The 11,967-nt window shown below is 31.2% G+C and overlaps 1 protein-coding gene across 1 annotated transcript; it reads right to left on the bottom strand.

Moving 5' to 3' along the window:
* Positions 1 to 617: 617 nt before the first annotated feature.
* Positions 618 to 3,031, bottom strand: LOC110998932. The gene is made up of 4 exons (XM_022267746.2): positions 2,915 to 3,031; positions 2,271 to 2,444; positions 777 to 939; positions 618 to 691 (listed from the first exon to the last, which is right to left on the bottom strand). Exons 1-4 carry the CDS (start codon positions 3,005 to 3,007, stop codon positions 618 to 620), a joined length of 504 nt encoding a protein of 167 aa, XP_022123438.1. The 5' UTR covers positions 3,008 to 3,031.
* Between the last annotated feature and the right edge of the window lie 8,936 nt (positions 3,032 to 11,967).

Here is an 11,967-nt window from a genome sequence, read left to right as displayed (position 1 = left end):
TCGTTCTCCATTTTCGTCATCGTACGTCGATTCTTTACTAAGCCCAAACTCTGCAAACGCATGTGTATACTACAATCAGACATCGTAGTTTTGCGCAATTTTAATTACAATGCGCTTTCCCAAAGCGCGCGCTTCTAAACGCCTAATGTGTACTCTCCATAAAATTTTCATACTTCCAATAATACTTCCTTACTTTCCATACTTATAATCCATGCAGATCTTATTTCACAAGGCTGTGTTAAAAAATCTTCAATGCTTATTGAATTCTTCACAGATTTTTTTAGATTTAAATTTGGCAAAAATCATTTCACATGGAAACAAAAATCTAATCCCATGCATGTATTGTATATGTATTGTATGTATTATTGCAGAAATAAAACTGTTCCTATGAAAACTGTATCTTAGACAAATACTAGAAATGTTTAATAAACATTTTATTTTCTCCTTAGCAACAGTAATAGTTATAGATTATATTAATTATTTATTTATTGATCATTCGTATGTATAATCAGAATATAATATTTAACCTGTAATATGAGCGTACGACGAAAATAATTAGTAACTACAGTAAAACAAAAGACTTCATTAAATATATAAATTTATTATTTACAAGATAATTACAAAACCTCTTCATTTAAATACTTTATTGACATCCGAAGACTGTTCACAACTATCATAAAATACATTGTCACTGAAACAAAAAAATATATAAATACCTTAATAAAAGGCAGTCTAAAACCTTATCTAGAATTTTAGTTTATTAAATATAAACTTACATAAAACAATAACGACCATCAACACGAGTAGCACAGCACCTGCTACGACACAATTTGCATGAATGAAGAAGCAGAAGATGACCAGGATAGAGAAGAGTAGCACAACAGTACTACTGTACACTACCACGCCCCATTGGTAGATCTCGATTAACACTGGTAAGTTCTGCAATAGAGTATAATATTAATTAATCATAAGCCTTAGTTGAAGCTACTGTTTATTAACTATTTTATATGTATTCTGTGTATTAATGAGAATTGGAAAATCTTATTTTTATATAAGATTTACTGATGCAGGCAGAGTTACTGATGTTAGTGGGTGCGTTGCCGGTCTTTGAGGAAGGACTATGCTCTTTTTTAACAAGCCCTTGCTGATGTTGGTCAAAACCAACAAAGCTGGTATTTGGGAGCAACGGTTCAGAGATGTGAGCAGTGTTCCATATGAGTTCATACTTCAGCCTTGTAGAGCTGCTTGCAAAATCACCCAGCTTTTTGGAAGCCAGTTTACTTTACTGTAGATTTGGATTTCTTTCGATATGCCAACTCCAAGTATACTCAGGCTGTGTGAAGTACTAAGGAGAGCGATTGCGCTTTCATATTGAGAAGACACGACAAACGGATATTTCTTGGCAGAAAGGCAGTTATAACACGTTTTTGCAATAAATTAAATGTGATTATATTTAATAAATAAAGAAAGGTTTTATTGAGTAGGATTCTGTGGTCCCAAATGTCGCTAACTTCAATCTATTTCGAACTTTTCATAGATGGGTAGTGTACACAATATTATCCTTTGAAAAAACAGTTTTCTTTGTTCTTTTCTTAACCTCTTTTAATCTTAAACAGGTCCCAAAGGACCAACACAACAACCCACAAAGTAATGAAAATGGGTCACTATACAATCGCATCGATCGTAATAAAAAACCTACTACAACGCGGTAGACACAAGGGTATTTTGCAATAAGTAGAAAAACAAAAGTTAACGCCTCGTTAATTATTCTGGAGAAATTGATGGCGTTCATCCGGCATATTAAAATCTTTTCAATATTTCTATTATTGTTTTTCTATTTATTGTGATTGCTTCGGCTCTTTTACCTAGAGACAGGAAACTATATTCAACAACAGTGAAAACAGAGATAAATCGTCTTAGTACTTCTTATGAAATATTATATTTTATTAGTATTTGAATTCTACTGCGTTTATCTGGCCTGTAGGATATTTTAGGAGTTAAGGTTGCGCCTTAAACTATAGACTAAACGGGGTGACGGTCTGACGGGGTCTATATATGGCAAATTTTCAATTTATAACACTTTAATTTATACCATTTATAAAAGTACATGCTTTTCTTTTTCCTAATTATTTTTTCAAAGACTTAAAGAACCGTATTCGATATTAGAAAATTAGAAATTCATTCACGTTCACACACCGATTTGCACTACAGTTGTATAAAGAGGTCATTAAGAGATAGCTGTGATATTGGAAATACAAAAGAAAACTAACGCAACAAGCTCCAATAAGTAGTAATGCACTGACAAAACATAGCATAATAGACACTGCACCGAGCACAATTTGTATACCGTTTTCCGTGGCTGAACTATGGTACGATAACACAGGATCCATATCCCAGAATCCACGTGTATGGGTGACATTTGGCGCAAATAGGAGGCCTGATAGCTGCAATAAAGTTTAAGTTATGATTAAGTTATTCAATTATTTTGTACCTTAAAAGACGAAGCACGTCTATAAGCACTGTTGGAGTCTGTAAGACTAAGCAATAACCGTTTTCTTATGATGAAAATAAGGTATTTTATTATTCTATTGTATGTACGTACACCCATTTATATTTTAAATAGCTAAAAATATTATAAACAGTAAACAGGGTAACCGAAACTACGATCAATGTAATTAGTTACGATGATACACTTCTATACCTTTTATTTTCTTTTAACATATATTTGTCGTTGTGTACAAATGTAGTACAAAACAGATATACATTAAGGACCTCTACTGTACAAGGTGCTTCCTTTGAAACGTATTAGCAGAAACATAGTGATCAATTTACGAAGTTTTCCTAACAGATAAGCATTATGAAACGGGAGTTATCTCTGTTGACTTGTAAGTACAAGTCAAGTAAAGTTACTTACGAATGAAAAAACTGCGATCATTACTGTGCCTGCGCGCAGGAAGCAACAGAAACAACAGCTGATCACAGTCGGCAGTCTATCCATAAACTTCATTTCGGCGGCATAATATATTTTTAATTTATGTTATAATTATTGTAAACATGATTTATTATAATGACACTGACGTTTTATCTTTTTTTTGCGTACAGTGAAAGAGTATTTTTGTTTATCAAATAATTAGTAAATTTTTTACTTTCTCACGCTTGTAGACATTAAAAATCAGGCTACAAAGTAAAATACGTCATAACATATTTTAGGTTATATCGGTTTGTACTAGAGTATTATATTTTAGTACCCATGTATATTAAAGTATATGTCTTCGTAATCAAAGTAAATCTAACCCTTAATCGATCAGCCTATGATCAACCTTAACCTATGAACGAAATTTTTTTTAAATATTGTAGAATTGATGGACTATTTGCTTTTTTTTTTTAAAAGAGTACCGAGAGATTTTTAAGTCCGCTTTTTCTCTCGGATAACACCCTCTGTCTTCTTTGCCGATGAGTAGGGATGCCAACAGGTTCGAATTTAATGACGTGGAATAAGTGTAAACAAACGTATTTCATTTCATTTCATTTCAATATGATATAAATTTATACTGTATTACGTATACAGAATTGACACCCAAAATAAATTCTTTAATATATCTTAATGTAAGTACTACGCAAATAAGACTTTATCAAATTACATTTGAGAGTGTCAATATACTGTGACGCAAATAAACTCCTTCGCTCCTACGCAAGACTTGTTAAACAGAATTTCAAAATAATATTTATGTATAATTCTTGTGTAGATTAGTAAACCTCTTAAGTTGGGAGAAATAAACATTAAATAATTACAATTTGATGTTGAACATCTGTAATATTTAAGATAATTGTGTTTACGTAAGTTCTGTATTTTCTTGTAGAAGTTTTAACAAACATACTACTTATTTTAGTATGTTATAATCATTTATAAGTTATTATCATTATAGAAAAAGTCAAAAGTAAATAAATTACTTGGGTTTTCAACTTCAAAATACTAAAACATAATATGTACTTATCATAGACTTGTAAACAAAAAAATAAGGTTTTTGTTTTAAGTCTATTTTATGGGAGATGTGGCTGTCGTATTTTGACGTCTGTTAAAGTGATTTTCAAAACATTTAGTTTTACACTATAAATCAAAGTTGCAAATAGTAGTATTTTATTTATTTATATCTCTACGATTTGTTCCAATTGCTATGGGAATAATGCCCCTCTCGCTTCATCCATTTTTTTTTATTCACCATGCATGTTCGTCGGTAATGGATACCTTTTACTTGTCCTTTCTCTAGTACGTCCTTTATTTGGCACAGGTATGTGCCTAAGGCAATAAGGCCTACCTAACTCGACAACCCATCTTCATCATTGATCCTACTTATTAACCGCTTCTCATTCATCCGTTCTACATGGCCAAACCACCTTACCAAGCATACCCTTTTGTATATGTCACGACGTCCTCTTTTAACCCACACATGAATCCCACTATTACTTATCCTGTCACATTTCCACAGCATTAATTCTACTTTAATTTTGTATCTGCCACACCCAACATTCAGTATGTTAAATTTACATCTAATAATATACAAAAAAATTACGACAATCAATATATACCTTTAAAATTCTATTTGTCACCTTCAATAAAATATGAGAGAATAAAAGAGCCGTAAAATCATAATAAAACAACGTCTAAAAGCATAAAACACATTGGGAAGAAGGAAAATCGCGTAATTTCGAAGGCCGGGGGAAATCAAATATGAATCCGTATATACCTGAGTTCGCCTCACTGACTCACGGAGAAATGTTTTATTGGACAACCCTTCATCTTATGAATGATTGTTTTCATATTTGCAGAAATTTCTAATACATACGTGACTTATTGGCGTCGTATGGACGATCTGTCTGGGGCAGTTTCTATGTTTCAATTAAAATAATTATAATTTACCTACTTTGTACAAGAATCACCTTCTTGTTCCTGTCACGTAGTTTGATCTAAAAAGATCTTTCGCCGTACGACTTATTGTTGCATACATAAGATGAAAAATGGTTAGCTAAGTCAAATAAAACATATTTTTATCTCCTCACATTACTATGAGCAGTGTTAGCCTAGTGGCTTTAGCGTGCGACTCTCATCCCTAAGGCCGAAGGTTCGATTCCCGGCTGTGCACAAATGGACTTTCGTTCTATGTGCGCATTCGCATTGGCTCGAATGGCGAAGAAAAACATCATGAGGAAACTGCTTTTCCTTAAACCCTGATGGCGTGTATCAGGTACTGGACGCTGATCATCTACTTGGCTATTAAATTGAAGAATGATCATGAAACGGATTCAGAAATCTGAGGCCGAAACCTAAAAGAGGTAGTAGCACCACATTGATTTTTTTTATTACGTAATGAATAAAAACAATTTTTTTTCTTAATACACTCTGCTTACTGATTAATTTTTACTCCCAGTAATAGCAAAAACCTATTTAGCTTAACTATTTTCAATCATACTTAACTTACTTGATAAACAATATAAAATACATAGTAATACTATTATCGAAGTAATCTTCTTATCTCAGAAAATATGAACTCAATATAAAGAGTAATATTGCAAAATATATTTTCAATGCAACCGGCGGATTATTTTATATGCGACGGAAATAGATCCCTTGTTCAGCCTATATCGAGACGGCCTAGATGCTCCCAACAGGGCTGCACTCACTGTTTTAATATTGTGGCCCCATTTGTTTTTTATTATTCTTATTAATTTTGTGTAATAGGTTTTAATCAATACATAGATTTAAGGTGCACGGTGGTTTAAGGTACATTCAGGGACTCCCCTCCTCCTTTCCAGATAGCATATTTTTATGGTATTTTTTCGATATTTCCAGAAAGTTATAATATGATCAAGAAAAAAGCATTTGGTCATTTCTAAGGCTGGCGTGACTTACCAACTTAGCTTTTATCTTAGCTTCCATCAAACAAGCATGCAAAGGCCTGTGCTTTACATATAGAAAAATATATTCTAAAAAGTAAAAATGTATTCTAATTTGAAACTATAAATAATGCCTTCTTTCTTATTCCCAAAGCTATATTAGGTACTTAAGAACAATTTAAGTTACTCTATATATTGTGAAGTCAATATTCAAATCTTTGATAATATATTAGCAAACAAGCATTTACAGAGGGAATAACTAGTACAAGTAAAAAAAGAAACCTTTAGGAGTGGAGCACTTACAGGGTTCCGGCTTTTAGCAGCTTTCATCTTACATAATATAAGGGACCATATACATATTCACACGCGGCTACCTTTTCTTAATTTGAAATGCCTGAAGTGATATTGAAGGAGACTTTATAATTGTATGCTACGTATAAAACATATTTTATAAAGGTATTAATTTAATATTATCAATTAAATAATGAACCCTTCATGGTTTAGTTTATATTTTCCATAAAAATAATTAATTAATTACAATACTAGAAATACGTATCGTGTCACAGGCCGTAGATTGCGACATATACATATATCTAATAATATTAATGGGCCCTGAAGCGGGGCCCCTCAGATTACAAGGTCGTTTCAAGTCACTTCTGACAATAGCTTTGGAGACTTGTAGTTCAACAATAGCATGTAGTATGTCTGTTACACTCGAGACAACGAGCATTTAATATTTTTAGGATCATATAAAATACTGAATTATATTATTTAAAAAAAATACAACTATGTACAAGTAACTTGAAGTATTTTGTGTTGTCTGGTAGTGTGGAAGTCACGGACGAGCACGACGGGGCTTTAGGAAGCTATAAACGAATACAGACTAATACATAAACTACTACAGACGAATACATAAATGATAAACGGCACTTTGAGCATTATTTAAAACCGATCATTTTCATTGTAAAATGACATTGATTGTTATCTAGTTAACTTTTGTTTTTGGTGGTTTCAAAAAAATGTCGCCAAAAACAGTTTTATATGAGAAAAAATGTCTGTGCTAAAGTTCATATATATATCTCATCTAAGATTGAAACATAGGAATTTAACAATAAATAAAAAATGCATTAATTAATGTAGAAATAACTATCATTAATAATTATTATTTATAACCTACGAGTTATATGGCTTGGCCACTAAAACGTGGTTTATAGAAATTACAAAGAACAAGTGCTCGCCTAATTGAATCGCCAACAATCTTTCAGGCTTGATTTTCAAATTCAATTTATACACAAACCCTTTTCCAGCTTTTATTGTTCTAAGAAACAATTTTCATTGAACAATCATAACTAAATAAGATGTATTATTGGTTTTCTTTAAATTTTTAATAGAAAACACTACAACACTGTTTCATTGTTCTTGGGACTGTGGTATCTGAAAAGTAAATAATAATTTTATATTATTTAAATTTACATTTATATAGTCTGAAGATTTACATAGCTCTTTAGCCATACACGAGTTATTATAAACACTTTTATATATTCAATTGGTTTCTCATACATAAGCATATTTAACATATATTGACTATTAACTTTCCCATATCGACATGAAAATCTACTATATTTATTTTTTCTTCAAAACCAGCTCGGCCTTATTCAACATTTACCTCACAATACATTACACTTGTGACCTTTTTTTTAATGAAACAATCATTTCGTCGTTATCTTTAATACGGTATTATGACTCTGTTAGCAAATTTAGCTTACGCTTGAAACGTATGTGGGTGCCAGAAACACAAAAAAATATTTCAAACCTAAGTATGTATTACTAGTATTTAAAATCTGTTCATTTAGTTCCAGAGAGGCAGTAAAGTGTATGAAGAAAACCAAGAATATGTATAGTGCACAAGCCTTATTTTGGAAGTCTTTGAAGGCCAAGCAAAGATCTTGCCTTGCCAAAGGCAAAGGATCTTCTAGTAACTATTTACTGGATCCGTTGTGTTTCGACCACGCCAGCAAAGGACCTTTAAAACTTCTTGGCTTTTGTATAATAAAAAAGATTTTCTTATTATTTAGGTGCTTCAAACTTTTGGAGTAACAGAGGGTTTTCGTTGTATTATTTTGCAAATAAGTTTGTTTTTATTATAATATTCTAAGGTGATTCCAACAAATTTATTTACTTAAGTGGGTAGAACTTTTGGTAATAGGAAAATTATAATGAAATCTCTTTTGTTAGTAAAGTGACTTGAGTACCGAAGTATGCTTATTTAGCGAACACTCCTGAATGAGGTTCCACGAATAGTTATAATAACTTTTTTTTTCTATATACATGTGTCTTCACTAAGACATGGAACATTACGATCTAGCCTAACTTAAGACTAATAAGTAATTTAAGTCTAACCTAACTTACTAAAAAGGATTATTATATAAGTAAGTGTCCAATAACACTACTTACAGTCTGTATTGAAGGGAAGAACAGAGTGTTCTTGTGTTCTATTTTACAGACACTTAAATATAATGTTATGATAGCGTGACACTTAAATGACAGCAAATAGAAAGTTCCAAAGCCAGCATAGTTTTTAACGTCCCAACAGCTAAATCTAGTGCAGTTTCTGAAGTCACTTGAAATATGTTTGAGAACAAAAGAAATAATATGTTTTTAATACACATTAATTATTTGACTGTTTTTCCTATATTAGCTAGCCCTAAATAGACCTAGATTTTTGCCAAACAGATATTTAGCAAATAAGAAGTTTTAGATGATACGGAATTTCAAGTAAAACTTGTAGATATTAACAATTATTTCTAAGATATAATTTTTGCGCAAAACCACTAAATTTTAATGAGTTGAAAAACACTCTTCGTAAGAACCTTACCTAGCCATAATCTGTTTGCAAGTTACCTCAAAGTTCATAAAGTAGATAAGAATTTAAGAATAAGTTTGGAAAATTTTATTTAAAAGAAGTTTACTTTACGCTATATAAATAGTGCTTAAAATACACTAACATAACCAGTTAATATTAAAACATTTTCACTAATGAATTTGATATGATTTCTGATTGGGTTCTTTGAACAAATAGAATAAAAACGTCTGCTACCATACCATACCCTTTATTGTTTTGTGAAGTTATGAATTTGTTTACAAATTTGTTATGTGTATCTTCAGTTACACTAAACACCAGTGGTTTAATAGTTCCAGCTGTCCACTGAAGTATTTCCGAACCAGTTCGACTTAGGGTCCTTCAAGAAAAGAGCGTACCATTTCATAAAAGGCCGGCAACGCACTCGCGAGGCCTCTGGCATTGAGAGTGTCCATGGGCGGCAGTATAACTTAACACCAGATGAGCCTCCTGCCCGTTTGCTACCTGTTCTATAAAAAAAATTTGTGCTAACTCGATGTAATGAAGACCGTGAAACACTATCGTATAAGTTACTTAGAATTGTCAGATCTTATGTAGACGAGTAAGAAAGTATAGTTTTATTTAAATGAAAATAGTTTATAGAACTTGTTTTTTTTTTGAGACGTCTGGAGACAACCAACAAAATGTATTGTTTTATGAGCTTATTAAAATGATCTAATTACAATCCTTCAACATTATTGACCTATTTTTTATACTTTGTTTTAATTTGCTTCTTTCGATTGATATGGAAATTAAATCAAAATCTTTCAAGTTTTATGTTTTGAAACTGTGCACTATACTAAAAGCTATATATAAAAGCTAAATATAATATCCATACACACGCCCGTTTTCATACAAGCCCATCTAATGCAATGGTATATTATTATAGTCCAAATTTAGATTTAAGCAATAACGAATTTCTGAGGCAACAAAATATATCCGGAATAAAATGGATTCGTAGTAGTAATTATACATTGTTCGATCTACCAATTACCGATTTTCGATGTGCAATGTATACAATGTAATTACGTATAAACTCGATCCCGCGATAAGTGTCACTCGAATGTGTAAACACGAGCAGAAATAACTGCTTCCAAAAAATAATAATGAGTTTGTGATTTTAGTAATATTGTGTAAGTTAGTGTATCATATACACTTATTTTTTTAAGTAGCGAATCAATGTTTACATGTTTATTAAAATTCCCTAAGGTTTATAACAAAAATATGTAAAAAGTTAATAATTTATTATCTACATCCACTTTTAGTGAATTTTAGTTGTTAGTACTTGTAGTATATTGATAATATTTAGGCAATAATAAAGTAATAAACATATCTGAATAACAAAACAAACATTGTTCTTAGTAGTTATTGTCTTTTATTTACATAACTTTTACACATATAAAGGAAAACACGTTTTTAACGGATTGAAGTTATGTATAATTGTAAACTTATAATTATTTAAATATATTTTTAAATTTAACCGACGTTTCGCGTACAACGTGCGTGTTCACGTTAACAACACCGTTAAATTTAAAATTATGTTTATGATTAATAAGTTTACAATAATATATAACTTCAATCCGTTAAAAAAGTGTTTTTGTTTAAAACATTGTTCTACTCAAATAAAGCCAGTTTTCTATAAAGCAAAATTAAGCGTCTAGAAAAAATTTAAAATATTTTCCGCGGTGTCACAACTATTGTTGAGAGTGACCCATTTTCCGGATTCTAGGCTGACTCTGCGAAATTTTAATAATCTGGATTAACAAATTAAAATAAAATTGCATTAGCTTTACCGGAAAAGGTTTAATCCTTTTAAAGTTGAAGTGCAAAGAGTTGCGAACGATTTTTTAGAATTCCATGCATTTTTGTAGATAAAGTCGTATATTTTCACAACAAGTCGGGATGTATTTTGTTTAATAATATAAATTTAATTTTTTAAGTAACTTTTTAAATTTAAATTATGTTGTCGCCTGGTAGTGATATTGTCCACAGAGATGGTATTTAACGAATAAGTATCGCAATACAGCAAGGGAATTGCCAGCATTTAGGAACACTGCCATAGGCACCATGTTTTTCATGTTTTTGTTTTCTCTCCGTTTTTAATTATTATTAGTATAGTAATTCAAATTGTATATAGAAATAATCATGATTTTTAACTGAACTATTGAATATGAACAGAACAACATTAGCATCGATGAAACTATCCCAATGCTTATTAATACTTATATCTACAAATCTCGAAAGTTTAATCTATCTGAAAAAACGTTATACATTCCCACAAAAACTGTTGTTATTTGCGTAATAAAAAAACTAATAACTTCAAAACGACTGCTCTGGGAAAACGCACGGAATAAAAACATATTTCATTCAAAATAGCTGACAGATGGAATTAATTTATCATTCGCTTTTGACCTTTATCTTCAGGGACGGATTTAGGATGTGACTGCATTTTGAGGCCCAGTAATAAACTAACGAATGAAAACAAATGTAATATAACTAAATGTGATTTTTCGAGAACATTTGAAATAGTCCAACATTTCCATTAACTCCCGTCGCATTGCAAATCCTTCTTATCAGAGTTATAGATTATAAAATACGTAATAAAAACAAGATAACATTTAGAAAATTGATTATCTAAGTAATTCTTACAAATATGTTGATTACACATTACATACATGCCTAGCCTATGTAAGCTATTTATAGAGTTAATGCGATTACATCTGTCGAAAACGGCCACGCGACATTGTATTGTAATTTTGTATTATCTAGTTTTTGAAACTAAATCTTAAATTACAATCCAATTAAAATATCCATAGTACGTAGGGCCTCTTCTAAATTATAGTCTGTACCTTTCTGGCCCCTTCGAGATAGAGTCGATTGCGGGACTACAGGTGTCGCAGATTATATTTTAGGAGTCCAATCCCGCTATTAGTAAAATCTTTATTAATCGCTCAAACGTTTATTTCAATTGTTATGATGTTTTTTAAAGGCACGTATAGTTTACTTAATATTTCATACCAAGTAGGTAATAATTGTTTGTCGAAAATACTTCTAACTTTTTTGAAGAGCTTCAATAATGTACAGTCCTTATTATTAACGTATTATAGGTTTTTTTTTTATAGAACCGGGGGCAATTGGGCAGGAGGCTCACCTGATGTTAAGTGATAGAAGCCCAT

Source organism: Pieris rapae, chromosome 11, assembly GCF_905147795.1.
Source record: "Pieris rapae chromosome 11, ilPieRapa1.1, whole genome shotgun sequence".
Classification (NCBI taxonomy): domain Eukaryota; kingdom Metazoa; phylum Arthropoda; class Insecta; order Lepidoptera; family Pieridae; genus Pieris; species Pieris rapae.
The sequence above is the reverse complement of the archived record's forward strand: the minus strand, read 5'-3'. Positions and strand labels throughout refer to the sequence as shown.

What these genes read in the sequence shown, in the direction of transcription:
- LOC110998932 (XM_022267746.2), bottom strand. Translation starts at nt 3,007, where the DNA reads ATGAAGTTTATGGATAGACTGCCGACTGTGATCAGCTGTTGTTTCTGT. An exon ending in TACTTATTGGAGCTTGTTGC is followed by an intron (nt 940 to 2,270) that starts GTTAGTTTTCTT and finishes ACTCTATTGCAG; the next exon opens with AACTTACCAGTGTTAATCGA. An exon ending in GATGGTCGTTATTGTTTTAT is followed by an intron (nt 692 to 776) that starts GTAAGTTTATAT and finishes TTTTTGTTTCAG; the next exon opens with TGACAATGTATTTTATGATA.